This window comes from Trachemys scripta, chromosome 1 (genome assembly GCF_013100865.1).
Source record: "Trachemys scripta elegans isolate TJP31775 chromosome 1, CAS_Tse_1.0, whole genome shotgun sequence".
Classification (NCBI taxonomy): domain Eukaryota; kingdom Metazoa; phylum Chordata; order Testudines; family Emydidae; genus Trachemys; species Trachemys scripta.
In genome coordinates, this window is record NC_048298.1 from 102,431,327 (window position 1) to 102,455,953 (window position 24,627).

At 44.8% G+C, this 24,627-nt stretch overlaps 1 protein-coding gene across 3 annotated transcripts in view; it reads left to right on the forward strand.

The window, feature by feature from the left end:
* The window catches only part of DGKI (diacylglycerol kinase iota), a 247,631-nt gene that overhangs the window by 185,243 nt on the left and 37,761 nt on the right, over positions 1 to 24,627 (forward strand). For all 3 annotated transcript variants that reach the window (XM_034779724.1, XM_034779732.1, XM_034779740.1), the window contains one exon: positions 19,900 to 19,925. In XM_034779724.1, coding sequence (XP_034635615.1) covers positions 19,900 to 19,925 — 26 coding nt within the window. The remainder of the gene's footprint in view (positions 1 to 19,899; positions 19,926 to 24,627) is intronic.

The following is a 24,627-nucleotide window of genomic DNA, read 5'->3' on the forward strand; positions in this document are numbered from 1 at the left end:
ATTCCTGTCTCTTAGATCAATTATATGTGTACATGTGAAAAGGGACTGCCACAGTGTCCATTGGTTAGTACTCTGCCCTGTCATGGGGAATATTTTGGTTCAGTTCTTGGCCTTGATCTTGTGCTCCCCAGAATGATAGGGACTGTGAATATTGCAGAGGGAAACCTAAACAGCTTGGGAGAGTCTGCAGCTTTCCCCAGGCCAGAATATAGGGCCTTAAACTTGGGGCATGTGAAGCAGAAAGAAATTAGAATGATGTAATGTAAACCCTGGCCAAGTGGAATAAAAGTAATTACATGGGGAAAATGTTCTGACTGCTGTGAGGACAGATTTTGTTTAAAGTGATGTGTAAAGAAACATTTGCATAGATACAACAATGGTGTTTTTCAGAGGGATTCATTTATTGCAGGTACAGCTGGTCGTGCTGCCTATTGTTAAGGTTACCCGATACTTCCAATTATAGAACCCTGTGTTCAGTGGCTTAGAACTTTGTCAAAGTTTAACTGTTTGGGCTGGAATTTTCCATAACAAGAGTCTGCCTCAAATTAATTTTTTTTGAAAGTTTCAACTAAAACAGTTCAGCTGTTTCCGAGAATGGGGAAGATTAGGGGAAAGTACTTTGTTTTGCCTGTTTTTACAAAAAATCTTACAACATTTCATTGAGACGCTCTAGCTTTGGATCAGGGACTTGAAATTTAGTCAGCCTGGTTCCAGAGATGTGCCTTTTGCCATTTCCATGAAAATTCACTCAAATATGGCCACCTTATAAACCTCTGGAAAATTTTCATACATGCTCAGTAGAGATTTGTTCAAGTCTGGCAGCTACATTATCTGAAGATTCTGGCCATACTGAGCATGCTTCAATGCAGGGATGCAGAGCAGGACTTTTCCTGTGATTGCTACTCCTGGTGGGAGTAGGGCATTGCAATACCAGGCATAAAGAACTTAGAGGCGGGAGACTGTCCTGTGCTCTGAATGCTTCTGCTGCTTACATCCAGGCAATGAGGAGGAGAAGGCTAGAAAGCAGATGAGTGAGAAATGGTGGAAGCAGGGGGATCACGTTTCAGGAACTGGAAGCGGGTGGAGCAGAGGAGTCGGGTTAGGAGCTGGTAGTGGGTGGGAGAGTATATTGGCACAGAGGGAGGGAGCAGGAGCAAAAGGATGGAGATGATGGATAGGAGCAGAATGAGTGGGGAAGGAGCCAATGTGTGAGGCTAGATGGGAATAGAAGGGGAAAGGAAGAAGGAGCCTGGGTGGGTGGATAGGCTAGGGTTACAGGGTCAGAAGGTTCAGTAACCACTAGAAAACCCTCTCTCCAGAACCTGGAATTACATTACATGGTCACATACAATTTCCCCTGCTTTATTCAGTGTACAGGATGGAGCTGTTGTAGCGAGAAATCAGGATTGTGTAGTGAAGGACGACTGTTGTCTGCAGGACCCCCAAATTAGTGGGCACTTTTGACAATTTTGGTCTTAAACTCTCTGGGCCTGTGTTCATCAGCCGTAAAATGAGCCTGACTCCCCTCCCAGTTACTGTGCTGAGGTTTTAGCGATCAGTCCTTTCTACTCCTAAGCATTGGCCACAGACAGCTCTTCCATATCAAGGGGTAGGGAGAAAGGGAGCAGGGGAAAAACTTGAAATATCATTAATCAGATGCCATCTGAAAATAAACTCACATGAAGCTCACTTAATTAAAAACAAAAGGGTAATTAATTTTCTCTAACAAAGACCCCTGCCTAGGAACCATTAAAATCAAATCTCTTTCCCTCCAAGGGCTTAAGAGTAGGATCAGTGCCAAGCACCGTAATTATTTTCAGATTCTCTCTCTGTAGATCTTTTCATTCAGATTGGAGAGACTTAAGGCATCTCTTTGTTTACATATCTTGTCTTTTCAATTGTCCCTGCATTTTCAAAAAGGCTGACAGCATTTTAAAGGGTGGTATATGGACACTCCAGACAGCCATCAGCCATACTCCTCCTGGCTGTGGTCTGCTCTCATGATCTAAGACAAGTCTGCCCAGGTAAGTGCTTGAAAATGAGACCTCCAAGGAAACCCAGAGCCTGCAGAAAATGGCAGTGGTGAATCAGCTGAAGGCACTCTTTCCTCCTCCAGAGCGAGTGCTGGACCAATGCCCTAGTATGGTGCTAAGGGATATTGTGCTGTGTAGCTGGAGGTGTTGTACAGTATTGCTGATGAGATGTAAAACATGGCCTCTGATCACTTGTAGCTATTAAAAGATCTGATGGAACTTCATGCAAGACACGAGGTATCCCCTGTATTCTGTAAATTTTCCTCTTTGGGTAGTTGTGTTCTGGCTTGCTAAAATTCTTCCTGAAGTTACATTTGAAAAAGGGTTTTCTGAATGAATAAACTCTATGTTCTGTTGAGAGAGCTGAGCTGGAGAAATGCTCTGCCTATGGGGTGGAAGGATGGGGAGTGGGCTTGATCCTGCAATGTGCTGAACACTGGCCTCAGTCTGGCAAAGCATGTAATTAGGTGCTTAACTTTAAGCACATAAGCTGTCTCTTTGAAGTAATTGGTTTTCATCTGATCAAATGCTTCTTAGCAGTCCTTGGCTGGACATATGATAGGATGTGGGAGACTACCAAAACAAGGGATGTCACTTCATCCCCACCTCCTTATTCCAAAACCACCTCTGAGCTGCCGGTTGTCATTAGTAAGAGCTGGATTTAGGCATGTTCTCCTGAAACCTGTGTCTCTGTGGGTCCATGAAGACTGTCTGTGGAATGCAGAGGTGATGTGCTTGTTCTTTGGCAGCAGAGCAATGTGAGGAATGAATTCAAAGTATTTACTGTGTCATTAGAGCATTACCTGCTGGTCTGTCACTGGGGAACATTCATGGCTATTTACTTAAACCTTCAGGCCACAGGATGGTTACCCTATTCCAGGGATGGCCAAACCCACTGACTCTCGGAGCCGCATACAGTAATTTTCAGAAGTTCTAGAGCCGGTCGCACCTGCCAGGGCTCGGGGCTTCTGCCCCACTCCTGCTGAAGGCCCAAGCCCTGGCAGGTGCCTCCCATGGGGCTGAAGCTCTGAGACATCCCCCTCCCCACTGCAGGGCAGAAGCCCCGAGCTCCCCCTGCCCCTCCCCCCAGTCTGGTAGGTGGAGAATGGGAAAGAGGTGTGGGGGGCTCCGTGAGCTCTTTTAACTGTAAAAGAGCCGAGTCATAGTTTGGTCACCCCTGCCATATTAGCTGCTGCAGGTGAGGGGAAAAAAAGACAGTGTTGAAAAGGGAAGCTGTGAACTGTAACCAGTACTTGATGGAGGTTGGCAATATGTTGAATGAAAGAACCTCTAAACCAAACTCCTTCATCTTCAGTCCCCTGGAAAGAGTAATAGCAACATGTCTAACATCTACCCAGCTGTAATGGCATTGTGTGTCCAGAGCTGTTAGATGTGTTATCTGAGTAAAGTGCCTGGCTCGTGAAGGGTGGGAGAAGGTTGGCCAGCACACCATCTGGTTAAGTTATACAGAAGAAGAAAAATGCCTACAGGGGCTTGAAGATGGCAGCAACACTTCACAATAAGTGGACATTAATTAGCCAGTAATATCACCAGCCACTCCTTTATGAGGCAATAATAGAGTTCCCGAGGGGGGAGAAAAAGGAGGCTGGAGGTCAAGTGCTTTATCACAACCAAAGGAATTGGAACATTGCTGAGGAAATCAGAGTGGCAGTACAGAAGTTACAAAGATTTTTTTTTAAAGAAAATTGTGTGTAGCACAAGGTGAGAGAAGCATCAGGGAAGTGAGTTTAGATGTGAAAAGGGAGAGAAATGTTCATGCAGTGACAGGATTATGAAAATGTAAAGAGGCCATGTGCAGTTTGAAAATGTGTGGTGCAAGCTGCTAGTGATGAGTGCAACTGAGGAGGTCCAGAGGTTTGCTTTGGATAAGCATTTAAAACTTCAGATGCTTCACTATGCTTCTTACTTTTGGAAATCTGAGCATGAAATGTCATAAAACTCGTTTCCAAATACATCCAAATAGTTTGTCTGGTAGTATTTCAGCACCACACACTAAAAGGTTTGTTTGGTTCAGATTCTGTTTAAGCTCTGGGTGCAAATTTGAGGATTGAGTGGGATATTCTTATTTTATCCAAGCAGTTTACTCACCCCTAGAAACCAATTTTCCAGGCCTGTTTAAGATCATAGACATGTATTTGTGAGTGTAGTCACGGCTTTCAACCCAAGCACGTTTGGAGGGTGACACACACAAATTCAACCTGTCACCCACTCACCCACATATACTTTCTCTTGTAAAATGTAATTTAAGAGCAACAGCATGATGAAATGGAATTTCTCCCTCCCTCCCTCTCTGCTTCTCCCTTCTACTTCATCCTGTTTTTCCATCTGTTGGTCTTCTCTTTCTTTCTCTTGCATTGCCCTCCACTCTTAACAAGATAGCTTGTAAGGGACCACTTTCATTACCCTAATGTGGCATATGAGGAAGGCTTACATTTTAGCATCTTTCCCAAGATGACCAAGGAGGGGAAGGGAGAGAGATTAAAAGGTGTATTGGTGTATTCTCCACTGCATTCAAACACAGTTGGTTTTCTTGGGTCTCCATTCTGAAGGTAGTTCTTTTACTCGGAAGCAGAATTCTGCCTAGCCTTATTTTTCTTGGATAGTTTTATGTACCGTGAAACAATGGAAATCAGAGACAGTCCCAGCACTACATGAATGGAATTTCAGAAGTTTCACTGTATGCCTTCAAAGAAGGCTTATAGACTGAGAAATAATAGCAAGGCTTTACAAGAATTGTTGAATATTTGGCTAAATACAATGGTATAAAATAATCTATTCTTCCATTGTGATCCCTATGTTTGCAAAATCAAAGCCTTGGTAGAAGTTGCCAGAATCAATCTGATGTTTTCTTTTGTACTCATTTCACTAAAGAAATATATATATATATATATATATATATATATATATATATATATATATCTAAAGTATTTCCCCCCTGTACAGTAAACTATGTATAAGAACAATCCTCATACTGCAGGTAGATGTCTCTGGATAAAAGGGACCACTCCTCAGGGAAACTCGGTCTCTTTGTACTTTGACTGCACAAAGAAGTATGGTTTCTGGACTCCCTCTCAGCTTGTTGTGCTGCTTTTCAGGAGGCTGCAGCCCATAGGATTTCAGGAGTTTCTTAATGGCAGCTGCTGCAGCTATCTGTGTCTGATACTCTGGGATGCTGATTTCAGTGTCCAATTCTTGTAAAAATTTCCTGGAAAAAATGCCTGTTGCTTCTGCTACTATTTACAAAGCTTACCCTAAGGTCAGTGGGGAAAGCACATGATAAATGTGTTGATCCAGAATTCTACCTCAAAAGAGGCATGATAACAAATGTGTCTGGTCTGCTTTGGTCACTCACTTACAGGCCAGTTTTAACCCAGTCCTCTCCAACTTTGGCATTTCTGCACACCTAGTCCCTCTTCAGCTTCTCCAAAGTGATGTCCCTGTTTTGGCTTATTCTTGTGCCCCTCAGAGCCACACCAAATTCCTTCACACCATATGATGCAACATCTCCTTTAATCACCACCATGGTGAATAAAAGGCATTCCGGGGCATGGCTGAGAACTAAAGTCACCTCATGTGGACAACTGAGTAGAAAAAGGAACACCATTTTGAAGGGAAAAGCTGCACAAATTGGGAATCAAGTGGGAAGGAAAGGCACCAAACCACATCTTTGGCTAGGACGGTCTCTGACCATACCCCTTTTATTTTAAAATTGTTTTTGATTTTCATGAAATCAGTTCAGATCTCAAACTTGGTATTTTGGCTCTGTCAACAAGGAAACCCCCCACTAGCACCAACTGGAAACAAACAGATCTTTGGCTGTTCGGGCATCCAGGAGCTGTAATTCCCTGTCTTCTCCCATTCAGGCCCCATTTCTGGGAGGAAGAGACGACAGGAATAACCAGTCAGAACTCAGGATTCTGAAAGGCTCAGAGTTAGCTCAGCCATCCTCCTGCTGTCTTGTAGTGAGCACTGGGTGCATGAAGATCATGGTGTTGCCTTCTGGCGACCTAGAACTGAGAAAACAGAAAATGCCACGTCACAAATTCATTCTCACAACACAGACTGTGGCAACAACCACCAGTGATATACATCATGGTATACCTTATTGGATACAAGAGAGCTCTGCCCAGCAGGGGTTCTGAGGCATCAGCCAGTATAAACTTTTAGGAGCTTTTACTGGCCCTTTGTCCCTAGTGAGTGACTTGAGTCTGTGAAATGAGCAGAAAGATATCACAGATGCTGCAGAAAGCACTCAAGTTAATCACTTGTGCCCTAGAAATGGGTGAGCCTTTAGCATCACCTGTCAGTACAGTGCCAGGGTCTTGACTTATCTAATCAGGACTGGCATTTAGAGAAATCATTTTTTTGATTTAACAGAGTAAAATTTCCATGAAAGTAATTGAGACTCAGTATATATGGAGCCCCGCATCATCATTTTGACAGTCCTTTTCCAGCAATAACTGAACTTTAAATCAGTCTTGTGCCACCTCTTCTGCTGTTAATAAATGTGGTTAAAAAGGAAATTAAAGTGTCTTTTTCATTTGCATAGACACAAACCTATTTGCATAAAAGATTGCTAGACAAATTATGTTTGTTTTTTTCCTCTGGAATTAGGTCTTCTGCCTCCTGCTGTTTAGGGACTGAGGTTCTAAGGGGTTGTAATGAAAGCTGCTGGATCTGACAAGACTATCTGTGTTTCTGGCCCTTCAGTATATGATGGAAATACAGAGTATTCTGTACACTGTGAAATATAATATTTCCCACCATTCCTACTTCTAAGCCAGGGTGAAAGTAATATTAAATTCTTACTGGTACGGGGCTGTCACCAGCCCCCGGATGGGGCAGGGCCTTGGGTGGAAGGGGCAGGGCTGGGGGTCAGCCCAGGGCTGACTCTAGGATTTTTGCCACCCCAAGCAAAATCAATTTTGGCCACCCGCCCCCCAGTTTTTTTCTTACCCCACCCCCTGGCCCTGCCTCAACTCCTTCCCCAAATCCCCAGCCCTGCCTCCTCCCCCCAGGCTCTCAAGCCTGGGAGGGAGGGCAAGCAGCGGCACGCCAATCAGCTGTTTCGCGCGCCGCGGCCGCTCGGGATTTCCCCCTCCCTCCCAGGCTCTCAAGCCTGGGAGGGAGGGGGAGCAGCGGCACACGACTCAGCTGTTTCACGTGCCGTGGCAGCAGCGGAGGTGAGCTAGGGCGTCCAGGGCACATTTTTAGGGGCAGCAGGGGCGGCATTCTGGTGCCGGCCATGCCGCCCCTAAAAATGTGCCGCCCCAAGCACCAGCTTGTTTTGCTGGTGCCTAGAGCCGGCCCTGGGTCATCCTCCCCCAGCCAGCCCATCCGCGCTGCCTGCCCCTGCCGCCCGGGGCTCCAGCAGTGATTTAAAAGGGCTCGGGGCTGCAGTGGCTGCCACGATAGCGGTGGCAGCAGCTGGAAGCCCTGGGCCCTTTTAAATCGCCAGCCCGGGGGCAGCTGCCCCTTCCCCCCCATCCCATCGGCAGCCAGGGGAGGGGCAAAAGGGGCAATGATATTAAAGTGCCACGGCAGCGCTTTAACGTTGTTGCCCTTTTTGCCCCCTTTTGCCGCCCTCGTCCCTACTGGCAGGGCCACTGACGGGGAAGGGGCAGCGACGTAGGAGGGTCCTTTGCCATGGCAGTGCTTTAACGTCGCTGACCCTCCCCCCCTCCTCCGGTTGGCGGCGCTGCCATAGCGGCAGGGCCATCGACGGGGGAGGCAAAAGAGGCGGCGACGTTAAAGCACTGCTGCAGCAGCACTTTAATGTGGGCTGCGTACAGGCCAGTACGGCTTCTTACCGGTACGCCATACCGGCCCGTCCCGGCCCACTTTCACTCTCTTCTAGGTGAATACTTTAGACAGAGTGGAACCCCAGAACAGATTTGGCATGGATTTTAGTTTCCTCTTCTCCCTCTTCCTGATCCTGGAAATGAAGGCTCTTCATGATTTTGTAAAATCCCAGCACCTGATGTGCAGTTGAGGAAACTTGCCCTGCTAATAAATTGTTTTGGCAGATAGTGAAACGCAAAGCACACCCACACATCATGAGACTACAAATTGACTTCTTTAGAGAGATCTCATGGCTGACTGGCATCTTGCTCTCTGAAAGGGAAGTACAAACAACCCAGCCTCCAACCTCTTCCTGGAGCTGATTTCCAAGGAACAGAACAAATGCATGATTGGCTAAGGACTCCATGGCCCTGGTGCAGAGACAGCTTGTTGCAATTTGGTTTTAAAATCCCCTCCAAATATTGTCAGCAGATAAGGGAGAGAAAATGAGTTTTCTGAGTGGAATGTAAGTTTTTGTTGGAATGAGTTTAAAAGATGAAATCTGTGTTGACAGAGATGAGATAGCAGGGTGCATCTGTTTTCTCCACATGGCTTGCCAGAGAAGCCACAAATCTTCCTCCTATCTCTGGCTAATTGTCCGGGCCAGAGTAGAATAGATGACTTACCTTGCACTCGCTCTCGCTCTCTCTCTCTCTCCTCATCTTTTTTTCCTTTCAAGCTCTTTCCTGTGGAGTGAAGGAGATGCATCTGTGACAGAGAATAATATAACTCTATAGCAGGGAAGGCAGGGGAACAAATGGGAATATCAGCTTTAGTGCAACATCTTTCTATTTCGTTGGCTAAGAGAAAATGACCTTTGGGAATTTGACCTTAAGGGATTACTGCTGCCCTAAGGCAAGTGGTAAACTGCATTGTTAAGGGAAAGGGATGGGAGGCCGTGATGATGGTAACGTTACTACTGCTTGAATATCCCTTTCTCCTAATGCTGGGTGCTCTCGGGAGTGCAAATAGCATCCTTAGCCCTCCAGAGGATACCAGGAGCCAGCAAAAGGGAAATCTGTCTGGATTTAACAGGGTGGGCTAGGATTATGTGATGAGAAGAAATCCATTGTTCATCTATGTCTGTGTATACAGTTAGTTCTCTTTGCTTCAAGCTTCATTAGAAAGACAGAGTGAAGGAAATTCTTACCCTTTGATGCCCAAGGTTTCCTCTCCACTTGAACATAACAGTGCACATCTTTCAAAGCTGCACAGGAAATTAGCCTTGCCGTCTTATCTTAAAAAGAAGAAGAAGAAAAAAGAGTTAAGCCAAGATGGAAAAGGTCTGATGTCCTGGTTTACCCAGCAATACATAGGCAAGCCTACTCACAGTCCTCTGTCCATGCGCTATGTCCCTGCCATAAGGACCCACCATCTGTTGGGAGACAAGACCACTTCCTAATCTGCTTTCATTCAGTACCAAGCGGGCTGTAAAGTTTCAGCATGTGCTCACACATGTACACGGCAACATACATACACAAACTCTTACACACAGACACACACACTGAACACTCACAGGCACGTACCATCATGTGCCAACAGATTCTATTTTATGATAGCTAGTTAACGTTTTCATCTAGTGGCTGTTTTGACTGATACGATGTTTGAAAAGGGGTAGACAAAGCTAGGCAGTGTCATTGCTACCTCATTGTAGAGGCTGGGAGAACCGATAGCTGCTGGGAACCACCTCGCAAATGCTGAATAAAGGGGCTGTAAAAACAAAGTCTCTGGCTCAGGAAATGAGGATGACAGCCGTAGGACCCCTTCATAAACTCTGGCATTGGGGGTGGGGGGAAAAGGCTGTTGAGGGTTTGGCTGTGCTGTGCTGGGCATGTCAGGGTGGGTTGGGGGTGGGGGGGCGGAAGCATATGTCATTGCTCAGATTCTGGGCAGTCTTGTTGCCTATAGGCAGGCAGGGATAGATTGGGTCGAAATTATGCCGGGGGCTGCTTCAGCGCCCGGAGCAGCCCAGAATTCAGAGGGTGCAAAAGTGGTTTAAACAGAGGCGCTAACTTTCTAATTTCCCAGAGGTGCTCTACCCCTGTTCCGCCCCAGGCCCTGCCCTCACCCACCCTTTCCCCCAAGGCCCCACCTGCCCCGCCTCTTCCCATCCCTGCCCTGTCCCACCACACCTCTCCCTGCCCCGCCCACCCCCGCCCTGCCTCTTCCCGCCCTGTTCCACCTTATCCCCCAAGCACACCCCACCCTCACTCTGCCTCAACCTACCCCCTGCTCTTCCTCACCCGGTACCTCCTGCATGCTGCTGAACAGCTGATCACTGGTGGGAGGGAAGTGGTAGGGGAGGCGAAGGAGGAGCTGATTGGCAGGACCCCCGGTGGGCACCCGAGCCGAGCATCCACTATTATTTTCCTGTATGTGCTCAAGCACCCACTGAGTCAGTGCCTGTGGGTTGAAAGCCTCCTTAACCCCAGCCTCCTGGACTGTAATTCTGTGCTGTTCCCCTTAAAGGACTCACCCAAACCGCTAAACATTATGTGGTTCGTTCTCCATTAGTTAGTCCACAGCAGTATTGTGCAAAATTCAGCAGTTTTACTTTGCTTTGGGTTTAGATGACTCTTCATTTCTTTTTCAGTGTGGATGTGACATGTGCCATGGCCAATGTTTATTTAAAAGTATGTTTAAAGCTATTTGGGGGTCCTTGGGTCTAGCAACTTATTTAGATACCAAAATGTGGATCTAAGACCCCAACGTTAGGCACCTGTTTTTGAAAATCTTGGAGTGGTGGGGGTAATTTGTTTTTATCTAAGCTTGCAGTACATTATCCCATTGATCTATTCCAAAGCAGCTTTCCGACCTTCTTGATGGCTTTGCAGTTACCAAACAATTCTTTTCTGGGCCAAATCAAAAGCTTATGGTGGTGACAGAAGGTTATCTGGGCAGAGGGGGTGCTAGCCCTTTGGGGGTCCTAAGCAGGAATATCCCCCCCCCAAACACATACTAAAAATTAATAGGAGCCCCTTTTTGCTGCTCAGGGCCCTAAGCAATTGCTTAGTCTGCTTATGCCTAGCGCCGGCTCTGGAAAAGGTTATTCATATAAGACCCTTAGTCATGCAAGAGAATCCAATGAATTTACCACCAGATTGATCGCTGCCTTTTCTCAGCTTCCCAGAGCAAGCTGAGTAACCTATATACCCTTCATCTCTTCCTTGCCCCCTCCTCGTGGTTCTGAATGGGTAGCAGAACTCTTCGGCCTTATATTCCCACTAGTGTGTCATTCCGCCTGCATATGGGACTGAAACATATTCTCCCACTAGAGTTACCTCCCCATCAGCCGCCTCTTTTCTCCCTGCCCCTTGTCTCCCACCACTGTCAATGACTCATCGGTCAGATCAGCGAGAATTGAAGTCAATGGGTATCTTTCCACTGCTTTCAATGGGGCTTTGGATCAGGCCCAGACTGAACAGATGTTTCACCTTCCCTCTTTTAGAACACGTCTTGATTAGGACGGGGGCAGCAGAGTGAATAATGTGAAGGGAAGAACCTCACATAGCTCTGTATTGATCCTGCTAGTCATTTGGGTAGATCCTTCCTTTCAAAATGAGCTGCATCAGGGTCTTCCTCAGCCAACAGCATAAAACTGAAGGAAGTGTAGGTGTACAAGGTACTCAGAGGACTCTTTCCCCTCCTGGCCTCAGGGGAAACTATCTGCTTTGGATAGTATTCCCCTCTTTTTCAGAGGGTAGCTTATGAAGCTGTTTCAGCCTGTTTCTTTTAAAGCAATGTTAAGTGTTGCTTTCTATCCTTGCATCTTTCTCCTGGCCTTTCCCTGTTTGATTACTGTTGAATGGAAAAACCCCTACTCCCCTAGATGGCAGTAAAACTTCAAGTACTGTATAGCCGGTTTGTTCCGCACTCTTCCCTCCATCCTGTTCAGTTTGCAAAATCATTATAATGGGGAGAGAAATAAAACAAATTGCAAGAGTTAAAAAGTGAGATAGCAGTGGAAAAGATATGAAACAATATGAAGGGCACAAATGCTCTGGAGAAACAGAGAAATACTCTGGAGCTGCACTTATTTTCATGAGACATTTCCACTAAGCAACATTGGGCTGGGTTCTTGCATGTTAGGTTGCCTGCAAACAGTTCAATTCAATGACTGCATTTGCAGATGGAGACAGAAGTGAAAGGAGGAAAGGGAAATACTCCCCAAAATTAGATCACTACATTTAATAAGAAGCATTGAGCTATCTGTATTGAATGAATGTCTGCAAATTGGCAAATAATTGTACCATTCTTCATTTGAATGGGATCAGAGCCGGCTCTGGCTTTTTTGCCGCCCCAAACAAAACAAAACAAAAAACAACCTGCGGGGCGGCCGGAGCGGCGAAGCAAAAAACAAAAACACAAAAAAACTGTGCAGGGCGGCCGGAACCAGGGTGCAGGGCGACTCCCTGCGCTGCAGACGTGCCCTGGGCAGCGGAATGCGCGCCCCGGCTAGCAGGGGGAAGGGGGTGGGAGCAGGGGAGAGATAGAGAAGGGGGCGGCCAGGGCTTCCTTCAGCAGGGCGCTCGCCACGCGGCCTCTCCCACCACGCTGCCTGCCGGGAGGGCTCCGCGCCTCTTTGGTCGTCGGGCAGGGAAGGAAGCGGGCTGCCCTGCCGGGCTTGCTGCAGACCTGGCACCAGCTCGGGCAGACGGCGTGCGCAGCCCGCTCCCAGCAGGGCGCTCCCCTCCTCCGCGCCGCCATCCCTTACAGGGCGGCTGGAGCGGTGAACCAAAAAGAAAAAAACCTGCGGGGCTGCTGGAGCGGCAAAGCGCAAAAAACCCACAACCCTGCAGGGTGGCCAAAGCGGCGAAGAAAAAAACAAACAAAACCTGCGGGGCGGCCGGAGCAACAAAGCAAAAACAAAACAAAACAAAAAAACCTGCGGGGCGGCCGGAGCAGCGAAGCAAAAAAAAAAAAAAAAAGTATTGGAGGGAAGCCACCCCTTAGAATCTGCCACCCCAAGCATGAGCTTGCTTGGCTGGTGTCTGGAGCTGGCCCTGATGGGATTTTGTTTGATGAATGGAGCGTTGTTGATCAGGAGTTTTCTTTATTTGCTGCTTTAATTAGTATTGCCATTATCTTAGAGAAATAGATTAAAGGAACGAAGGAAAGACGGACAGATGGACTGATTAGCTTTTGAGAAAGTGCAGTGGAAGTGCTCCAGCAGATTCCTAGCTTCTCACAGCAGAAGGCACCGTAGAGAGTAGATGTAGGTGAAATGTGCTGCATGTGGGGAAACTCGCAATTACTCTGGTTCCAATATTTCCCATCAGTTGCTATTGCAGGAATAATTTTGGTGACAGTCTGACCAATATCTCTAGTTCAGTTCCACCTTTCCCAGTAGGAGTTTCTGGATGGAATGGAAGATTGTGCAGCTTCTCCAGCCTGACTGTCTCCATCAGGAGGTGCGGTAGCACACTAGAAGTGCTGGCTATGGGAGCTGACAGCTACTCCAGTCCCAGACTGTATCAGTGACAGGTGCAGGTGCCAGGGTGTGGGGGAGCTCGCACATTGAATAATGTTTATATGTTAAAGCTTCTCTTTGATTAAAACTGAGGTCTACGTAAATTAGTTTAAATCAGGAAGGTGATTTACAGTTCTGAAGATGTATACAAAAACATAAAATGAAAGGGAACAGATTTAGTCTAAAGGCTCCCCTCTTTCCCCTCCCCCTCCAACTACCTTTAGTTACTGGCAAAATTAGAGTGAGTTAGCAAGTTTTCAGCATTACATCATTTAAATAGAGAAAAGTGTGTGTACAGGGGAGATCATAGGAAAACAATGTAAGTGCTGCACACAGGTTGCTATTTGGCCTTTAAATTGTAAGCGGTTTGTTTTAAGTAGCCCTGGTGCAAATGGTTTCGGTTGCAGGTTTATTGATAAAAATAGCTGTTTTTCACCAGCTCGATGTTTGTTTCTCTAGGGGCTTTAGTCTTCAAGAAAAAGGTACCCATTTACTGGAATTTTGTTAGAATTTACCTGTAGGAGATTGGCTGGGTTTCTCTAGGTTCTCAAGCCCCTGTAGACAGAGCTCTACATCACAACACTCCCCATTTTCCCTTCTTACAAATAAGTGTTCCCTTCCCTAGCCCTCCGGTGCTGAATAAACCTCAAGCCCTCAGATTGAAAAGAGCGTTTGGAAATAGCTGCTGTAAGTGCTTCGCTGATAGTGGAATGTTTGCATGATGCCGAAGGTGCCCTGGCCATACGGGAGATTAATCCTGTGAGAGGGCCTGATCCAAAGCCCAATGGAGAGACTCCAATGAGTTTTGGATTATACCCTTAATCCTTGGGCCCTGATGCTATGTTGCAGGCAGGTGAACACCATGCTTGTCATGGCACAGGCTGTTTAATTTCCTGGAGGTGTCTATTATGATGACTAACAGTTTTTTTAAAATGATTATTATTCAGGTCTTTTTAATGCACTGCTAAATCTCTGTCTAGCTTGCTGTGATAGTGATTGTATGGGGTATATTTAAATATATATACATGCAAAATGTGCACTTGTGCTTCCAAAAGGGATAATTGTGTAGTCAACTCACAGTTTCCCCTTGTATATTGGTAATTGCAAGTGCAATTACTCATTCGGGGGCATGCTGTCCCCTGTGCAGTACAGAGGGGAACTCAACTGTCGGAGACTCATTAAAAGGAGAATGCAATGTGTGGAAAGAAAAGGAGGCTACATGATAGCACCACCACTCTTCTTCCCACACCCCTAGTGTAGCCATCTTTGTCCCCTCCATAACTAACACATCAGAGCATTGCTCTGCACAAACGCGGATGTGGCAAGCGAGGGAGGGGGAGAGGTGTCAGAGAAATAGGCTCTCCAAGTGGAATCTCTATCAAGGCGGTGGGACTTACATTACAGTTGGCATCACTAGTTATTGCTATCCTGGAAATAAGCAACTATAGGCATTGTCTTCCTATTCGTTTTTGGTGTATGTAAATTCCATTAAAATGGTGGTGTTACTACATGGTATCCCTTTGGGGCTGCACTTTGACATTTTATCCCGATCTGTATCCTTCAGAAAAGCTGCAGTTACATCACTATCCAGTTGGAAATCAAGGGCCAAATTCTCTGTTGAATTTCCCAGAATTCACCAGCTTTTTCAGCTTTTGGGTAGCCAACTAGTGACAGAAATGTAGGACTAAGGCCCACTTTGTTGGTACTACAGAGGGGAAGTAGGGAGGAGTGGAAATATCAAGATCTGTGGGTCACGGTTCTGTTAGTCCTGCAGTTCTTGCTTGTCCACAAGAACTGGCTGTCCTGCCTTCTGGCTAGTTGTTTTGCTGTTGGTCCCATCTCCAGCAACGTAATGATACAGTAAAGCTCAACAAAGGCCAAACAAGGTCTGATGTTTCTTTTCCACACTTGTGGATGGAAAGGGAGCCCTGTCTTTGGCACAACTAATTCAGGCAAATAGTTTTGAAGATGTAACCAGTTTTGGAGACTATGGCTCAGATTATTCTCCCATAAAAATATGCTCTCATTTTTGGCATCTGCACTAGCTACAGGTTCAAATCCTACCGGTTACATCACTAAATTATTGATTTGCACCCACATTAGATTTGTACCCACATAGCTTTCTTAATCGTAGGATTTATGCCTGCGAAAAAAGAGAGGCTAGGCTGCCATTCTGGTCTTATAGGTGCACTGTGGATGTTGGGAGGCATTGGATAAACAATGGTGTGTACAGATCTGTAATTGCTAGCTAAACCTCTGCCTGGTACAGTACTGCTATGTTGCCATTAATCTGCATTGGCTTTCATTCTGGCTGGAGGTAGTTTACAGTGACATAGCACAGTTCTGGACATCAGGTGGAGAATTGTTTTTTAGTGATGGGCCCAACTCAAAGGGCTTAGTTTGGTTAAGTCCTTAGATGCTTTTGTGAACCTATCAATGCCTTCCCCTGCCTCCTTTTCCATGCATCAGACCCTTCTTCTCTACTCCAAACTTTAAGATCTTTTCTCCTTCCACCCAGCTCCCTTCCTTTATCTCCAACTCCCTTCCCCTGAATGCTTAAAGCCTACCTTTATGATAATATTTTTATGGAGGTGAGGGAGGAGGTCTGGGGCTTGGTATTCCTCTGGGGGGCTTTGTTCGAATATTACACACACCTTCCCTTTGTCAGAGGTTTGTTCATATAAGCGATAAGTTCATATTGTCAATGGATTGTTCGTATAAGTGATTCCCAGAGCAGCCACAGAATTCACCAGACTTGAGGACAAAAGTGATCCTAACTGTTACAGGAGTTCTGTATCTGCATATATGCAAATAGTTAATAGATAAGGTGCTACAAAATGGTGCTCAAGAATACGTAGCATAGTTCCTGTGTTTTGTAGGACCAATAACTGCAAATGGTTTCCTCTGGTAGCTCTTTTCATTAGCTGTTAACACCAAAAATATCGCCAGACCTGCTCCGAGCCTATGATGGATTTAATCAAAGACAGGTGGCCAGTTGGGGTAATGGAGAGAGAAGGGGACAGCACTTACATGAACTTCCTCGAATCTCAGCTAAGTTCAGGTTATGGTGCTGGAGGTTTTGAAAAAAAGTTTGGGTTGGTTCTAGGGATGGGGGAAAGAACAACACTGCAATGGGACCCTATACTTTGTGGAGGATGAAGCAAAGCCTGCTTTGCCTGTCAAGACACACATAGTCTGGTCTTTGTTTTCCTAGGTATACTAGAAAAGATCTCCTCCTCACCTGCCCACCAACAACTCTGTTAAACAGCAAATAGTCACTAAATATTTTGCTGCTCTTCTGTTTTGCTGTCCTGGACAGCTGCCTTGTCTGCCCTGTATTGTAAAGCAATCCTTGCTCATAAGAATGAATTAATGAAGATCTTGTTTCATGCAAGCTGTATACACCCATGCTTTTGCTCAGAGTCACTGGTTGTAGGGCAACTAACTTCTTTGCATCAGGGACACTCTTCTGTCTTCTCTCTTCCCCTTTTAATGCAATCAGGCTCTGTGGGTTGCAGCTTGATTCTTTAGCTCTCCATATTTTGTTCATTTTAATAGAATCTGGCTCATGCAGCAGCTGCGCTGCATCAGTCAGCTGGTGTTAAGCAGCTGTATAGCCAGTGGATCCAGCCAGTTGAGAATTCCTCCAACATGGAAGAATCCTTTGGTGGCAAAGTACCATGGCATTTTCTATGTCACAACCCTACCCAGTCCCCAGTGCAGGGGGTGTGGCCAGAAAATGGCTGCATCTGACTGATTCCCAGCTCCTATTGGCTCTGGGGCAACTGGGCATAACTTAAAGCAGCCATTAGGCTTAAGGCCACCTTTGATTCCTTCCTTTCTCCAGTCCTGTGATGAGCATAGTTTGGTTGGACCAGATGATCTGGCAGAGAATGACTAAAGCATTTGACAATTTAGGATGGATTTTCTAAAGTGCTTGGTATTGGCCTAACTCAGCTCCCAGTAAAGGCACTGGTGAAATGCCATTGGTTTTAGTGGGAGCAAATGCAGCGTTAAACTATATAGACTGCAGGGAACGAAACAGTGCTAAAAGAGACCAAACTCCCCACACTCTTTACAAAAAACAAACAACCTCACCTACAAAAAACAACCCTTCTGCAGCCCATCAAGTGAAAATAATAATAATAATAATAATTAATATCTCATATATTGCTTTTCATTCAGAGATCTCCAAGTGCTTTTCAGAGCTGCACACATAACACCGTTAGTTTTAAAAATGATAAATACAAGTCTTGTGCTTGCTAAAGTGGTCTCCTGCTGTGTATGTGTGTATGTGCATTCTCTCTTGCTTTCTGTATTTTTTTCCTTGTGGGTGCTTTAGAGATAATAGCACATGTCTTCCCAGGTGTAATCTAACTGAATTATAGGCTAGTGTGTCCTGTTCTGTACTGTTGCTCTGCATAAGGAAAGTGATAAAATTGTGTGACTAAGAAACAAACAAAAAGAATAAATGCCTCAGATTGGGTGAAACCACTTCGGGAGGTGAGGTGTCAAGATAAAACAGCTCAGAATTCTGGTGAAGGTCCTATCTGTAAATATTTGCTTGGTTATATCTTTCTAAAGAGAGAGAGGAATTGCACCTCTTGGTATCTGCCATCCTACATCACTTAGCCTTCTATGTTTGCAGAATTTTATACCTTACTGGGGACATGTGGGAAGAAGGGAATACACTGTGAAAAGGACAATTACTGCTTAATGCTGTGGGGCAGTTAAAATGTTTAATATTTTGGATGCTATCCTCTGGGTTACCTACAATCTTGCCATGTTGCATGGAAATTATTGGAATGGCAGGATATACCAGCCTGCTTGGCTGAAGAGGACATGGCTAGGATGTTTCAGCAGCAGTCAGAGTGTTTAACAGTAGCAGCAGGTTGATTAATTCTGATCTATACAGATACACTGGATATTGGCATGGTCATAATCTTCATTAGGCAAACTCTTTTTTTCCTTTCTTTTCTCTAATTGAGTGTAACTCTTTCCTCTCTTTCCCTGCAAAGCTCTTCTTTTTAAAAAGTAAAAAACAAACCTCATTAGGGAAGTTTCCTTCTTTCCTCTCCATCTTCCATGTTTGCACCTACATATATGCCTATCTGATTCTGATTCGGATGTCCTATAGTTATGGAAGGAGATCGTGACTCCTCCCTCAATTTCTTTATTCCTCTGAATTCAAAGCTTGTACCCTTCTATCCCCACTTGTTACTCTCACTCACATACTCTTTTTGCTCCTGGTATGTTTTCTGTTCCCCCACCCCCTCCCATGAGATGCTTTTTTGACTCCAGCTTTGATCACTTTGCTTGCAATGCTGACATTTGTTTAATCTTGCTAATCTGTCATGTTTGTGCATCAGTGTAAAATTAAACTATGCCAGAAAGAAAACAGAAGCCTTACCATGCTAGCAGCTAGCTCTTGTGTTATCTTGGCAGCAAGAATGTGCATTTACTTTAAAGTCATCTTGTAGGAATGGCTCAGGTGATGGCCTGACCCACCATACGCTGCCAAACTGAGTTTAAATAGCCAAAGCACGTCCAAAATTTTTTGCACTTGGCTAACCCCAGCCCTGCTGCCCCGTGCTAATGTGTTGGGAGAAAAATGAAGTACAGTACTTTGCATTAATTTATGTGTGCTATTTTTTATTTTTGATCACAGGTGATGGAGGGTAAGATCTTTAGCTGGTGTACAATGGGATAGTTTTGCTAATGTAAGGCAAGCTATCCTAATGTACACCAGCTGAGGACCTGACTAACTGACCACACTTCATACCTCGTCACTCTTGGAATGTTTTCAAACCTTTCAGTCAGTGGTTGTATATCCCCTCAATCCCCAGAACCCTGCCATTGAGTTGTATTATACGATAGTTAAATGTATCCAAAGTTTCAGCAGATATATTTCAAGGGCTCTTTATTATCTAAACTTTTATACATTGCTCCTGTTAAAATGCTCCCATCTTCTGTGACTTACTGCTAGTGCTTTTACACTATTCCCTGCTAGGAGAATCTGGGGCTGTACAGTCTGTGAGTTCTTCTGCAGCCATTCCTCTTCCATTCCCTCTAGCAACCCGACTTGGGCAGCTCTCCAAACAGCCAGCACTCCTTCACAATTCCCTGCAGTGACACCTGGTGTGATTGGGAAACTACTTCCTCACTATGACCATTATTCCTCAGATATTTCCAACCCTGACACCTGCTTAGAGGTCCCAAGACTTCCCCCATAGTTAGACCCTACAGAAACTCTTGTTAAGGGCTGAAGTAGCTATGAGCTGCCTCACAACCAGCCCAGCACTGTGGTACTATTCCATAAGACTGTTCTGGCTGGGAGGCCTTGCTCCTGAAATAGCTTTGAGTGCTCCCTTCTTGTCACCCCTCTTACAGACATTCTTACTGAGAGAAGCTGGGATTGGAATATCTCAGCTCCCTCATATCCAGCACGCCTGCACCATTTTCTAGGGTGACACCGAACCCTGTCTGCAGCCTTTTCATCATACAAAAGATTGACTGATCTTTGTTTTCTTCCAGGCCACCCGTCTCTTCAGAAGATCAAGGTAAGATCCTGTTTTATTTATATTGATGAAGGATTAAAAATGGAACAGAAGACCAGTTAGGAAGCTGTGTTTGTTAATCCCTGTGATGGAGAATAGCAACCTTGCAAAGATAACACTTTGATGTTCATATTTAGTTCATCTGTGACTTCAAATTCATATCGGTTAAAGTTCAATGTAGTAAAAGCCAAGTCTGTGTTTAGGTTTTTACCCCAAATTCTGCAAAATGAATTTTGCTCAACTAAACTTGAGGCACTAAAAGCATTTGCAGTGTGATTCATGTACCTTATCACCACTGGGGCTCAGTCTAGGGGAAGAAATGTACACGCTCAAAAGAGTTTGCATGGGTTAGGTGATGCTAAACTATTATGACTGTTAGGGGAGAGGCAGCATACACTAGAAGGTGAAGAGAATGAGTACATTTGGTTTTTGCTTTCAAGCTAGTTTGGACTACCACTAAAACCAGTTTGGTGGTCTTGTATGTTTGTTCTGTCAGAACACCTATGGATTTTAGCACAATTGATGGTTTCCACATGTAAGAATCCAAGGTTAGTTGCAGGTGGAGATACATTCATTAATAGAGTTGCATGGGAACCCAGGACTGGAATAAGGGGATGTTGCAGGTCAGAAATGAAGTGCATTGGCAGAGCTACATGGGAGATCAGGAATGGAACAGAAAGAAGTGTTACAGGCTAGGAATAAGTTCATTGGTAACTTGTGGGGTTACAGGAATAATGTCAGTTAGCACCAACTACTGGATTCTAGCCAGTGCTGCCTGAAAAAGAACTGTATTGTTTATTAGTTAAATTAATTGATTGAAGACTGATTCTCAGATACATAAGGGCTTCTTTACACAGTTCTGACAGTGTAAAGGGCCCTTGAAGTGGGAGTAAATTACCAGTGCCAGATTCATGAAAAGGGGCCTTAATCTAAATAAGAATCAGGCTGTCTGTGTGTTTGTAGTTCTATTTTAAGCCAGTACTAAACAATATGGAGATGGAACTTCTGTATCCCTATTTAGAAAGTGTAAAAGAGCCACTGAATGTCAGTCTCCATATTTTTGACCTTCTAACAGAGTTGGTTTATTGTGTCGCATTGCATTACATTATGATTTCATATGCAAAATCATGCATGCTACTGCACCCACAAAACCACTATGTAATTCCATGCATTTAGTGTCATGCTCAAACAGAACTTAATCTCTCCTGTTCTATCCTGAAAATATTTGGCAAATAAAGTAGTTACCGGGGTGACATCATTTGCTGAATTACCTCGGGAGATTTGTACACAGTCTTGGGGCACAAATGAAGTGAGTTTGGTAGTTTTCTCTGCCTGCCAGTGCATATACTTCATAAGATAACCACACCATTTCCCACAGTGCAGGACAAGTGTTAGTCACTGCTCAACAAAGGCCAAGGACTGGAATAGTAAGGAGTGTTGCAGGTCAAGGCTGAGTGCATTGAGAGAGTTGTGGGAAGGTTAGATTTGAGAGGCATTGATTCAGTGTTGTGAGGGCCCACAACTGTAATTAACAAGGGATTTTGCAGGGCACCATTGAAATGCATTGGCAAAACAGTATGAGGAAACCTTGTATAGCACCCAGCTGCACTGTACTTGGTTCTAGGCAGAACTCTTAAATCCAGCAAATGCCAATAAATTGACACACGGCCACAAATAAGTATTAAAAATCTCCTTCATCTTCTTGAAATGACATCCCAATAAAGAAAGTGCCCCCTCTTCCCTTCCCCACCACTCAAGCTGGGAGTATTGGAGCCTTGCAAAATTTGAACACCATCCCCCTACTCCCCAATGCTCAGGAGAAACATTACATTTTAATATGGTGTTCTGGGATCTGGTCTTGAACTACTTGTCAGTGGATAAGCTCATCAATGATTAATTGCACTTGCTTATAGGTTTTCCTTGCATTTACTCTATTAATGGAGCAACAGACATTGTATGGTCTAGTTTCTTTATGATCTTCTAAACTTTAATCTCTAATAGTTCCCCCTTTCCTAACTCAATCCTTTCTCCTTTCACTGTTTTTATTGTTTCCTTCTTCCCACAAATACCTCTCACCTGTTCCTATGTGATCAGGGTACAAGTCTTCATTTTGATCAGTATCCTTAAACGCTCCAAAAATTTAAAAAGCCTGCTTTGAAATGGAGCATTAAAGCCCCCCACACGCTTAACTAGTTAGCCTCTGCCTATCATACCATGGTCTTTACAAGGTTCTGTGTGGTGGAAGTGGAATATCTATTTTAATTTGTCAACACGAAGCAATGGAGTAAGTTTAGCTTATCTGCATCTTGCTTGAAGCACAACAGAATATTTATGCTCTGTTGCCGCTTTGGAGGAGAGGCTGGATGCCCTGGACACATTCTTAACTCACTGTACAGTCCTAAATGTATCAAATATTGGAAGGCTCCCAAGTGGAATAACAGAGATGATGTAACTTCATAAAAGCCATAAATTCAGAACCAAGGTTGCCATTCAAAACCCACTGTGGCTAAGTATTGCAGCACCATAGTAGGTAAGATTACTCACTACTCTGAGAACCCTTTTCTAAATAGTGACTGTGGGAGGGTCAAGGACAGAGTTTAATCCCTTCACTCTGTATTCTCTGGCCTTTATGATTTTATTTCAGACATTGAGAGGTATATTTTCACTAAAGTGGGATTCCAGGATTTAGCTGTGTGACTCTCTTTCTTAATAGTCAGCACTCAGCTATATGCCCATTCATCATGTTGAAAATATACCTCTCAACAGTGCTTTAATGCTGTTTCTTTTAATAACCCAATAATGTTTTGAGTTGCACAGTGGGGCTTGATCAGTTTCAGAAATGTGTTAACGGGAATGGTAACATAAAGTATGGGCCCAATTTTAAAAGTAGGGGGCAATACTTAAATTTCTCCCCTTTGCATAATCCTGCATCTCCCTAGCACCTTGGTCACTTTCTAGTAGTACCTCAGAACTGGCTTTCTGATGGCATTGCATCTTGGCTGTTACTGAGATGAGGTGCTGTCTTTGGTGTGATCCATCTCCTGTTTTTACTTCACATTTTGCCTCTGATCTCTTCTTTCCCTCTTTAATTTCCATTCTTATTTTCTTTCCCATGATTTTCCTTGGTACCTCATGTCTTTGCCATCCTTCCACCTCCTCACTGCCATTTCTGTCCTTTACTTGTCCTTTCCCTTGGTGATCTATGCCATTCTAGTCTGTATAGATTCTTGTACCATCCTCCTCACTTTGGCATTTGTCCTCCTCCTCCATCCCCACATTAAATGATTCAAGCATGAGTTTCAAGCAGAAGTTCTAGTGTCTGTACTATTACAGAAGTGCTACCAGTATCTAGTTCTGAATGCAAGTAGCACTTCTATTAATCCCTAGTAGGACAATGCATCATGCTGTCTTCAAAGGGAATGGGGATAAAGCACCATCAGTCTGGAACTGTGCATCCAATGAATACACAATGCTCCTTGTTGTGGATGCATGTTAAAGGCACCTTTATCAGCTACAACATTTAGTTCTTGCCCCAGAAAGGGAAACAGTGGCTTGCAATAAAAGTGCCTCCTTAAGATCTTGCAAGGGACTGCACAACCGCTGTAGGAATCTGACACGCATATTTGAACCATACACTTTGTTTTCCTATTTTAAAAAAAAGCCAGGTGACTGTTCTTACTCCCAGGCTATAGAGTCATTCTCATGTTTGTGCTCTCTCTTTGTCCCAGATGACTGTGAGAGAGAGACTGACTCACTCTATAGTCTGGTGGTCACAGCACTCACCTGGGAGGTGGGAGACCCAGGATCCATTCCCCCTGCTGTGGGGACTCTATCCAGAGTGCAATAGCTTGAACAGGAGAGACTGAGGGAGCCGCAATCAGAATATCCCATAGCTCAGTGATTAGAGCATGCAGCTGACCAATCCCTCTTCAAATCCCTTCTCCCTCTTAGGTGGATGGGAGACTTACCAGGGTCTCCCACATCCCAGGTGAATGCTCTAGCCACTGGGCTAAAAGTTATGAGGGAGGTCCTGTTGCTGCTGCTGCTTTGTGTGAACTCACCTGAGGGGCCCAATCTGGTAGGCAGCCTCTGAGCACGTTTATTGTATTGGGCCCATCCCACAATGTAGGTGTCTGAACACCTGTTTTCCCCTGGTTTGTGAATCGCTCTGGGGCTTAGGTGGGAGATAAGTGTCTGAGTGCCTAGACTGAGGTGCTGTGCGCATGCCCAGAGCCAGAAACATAGGCACCTAGGGAACTTTTACTGCAAAAATGTAGGCACCGAGTGAGTTTAGGTGCCTACAGAGTTCTGCGGGAGTTTTGCATATCACAGTAGTTCCAAAACTGGGACTTAGGCACCTATCTCCTTTGGTGCACGCAGGCCCAACGCTGTTTAGTCACTATCCACCTGAGTCAAATTTTGACATGGAGATGACAAGTTTTGTATCCCAGTAATTGTCCCTTCATTTAGTTACCCCTAGTGTTGCTCAATCCTTGAAAATTGTGCTTCGCCTTTTTTTCTTTTAGTAGGCATGACAACACATTCTTTGCTGCACCAGCAGCATTTCCAGTGAGCTATTATTTTGAAGTTCACCTCTTTTCTTGGGAGTAGGTTCTGCGTCCACAAGGGAATAGGACATAAATGGGAAATTAATTAAGATGAGAACAATAGATTGAAAAGAGTTTGGAGCCAGTTTTCTTAATGC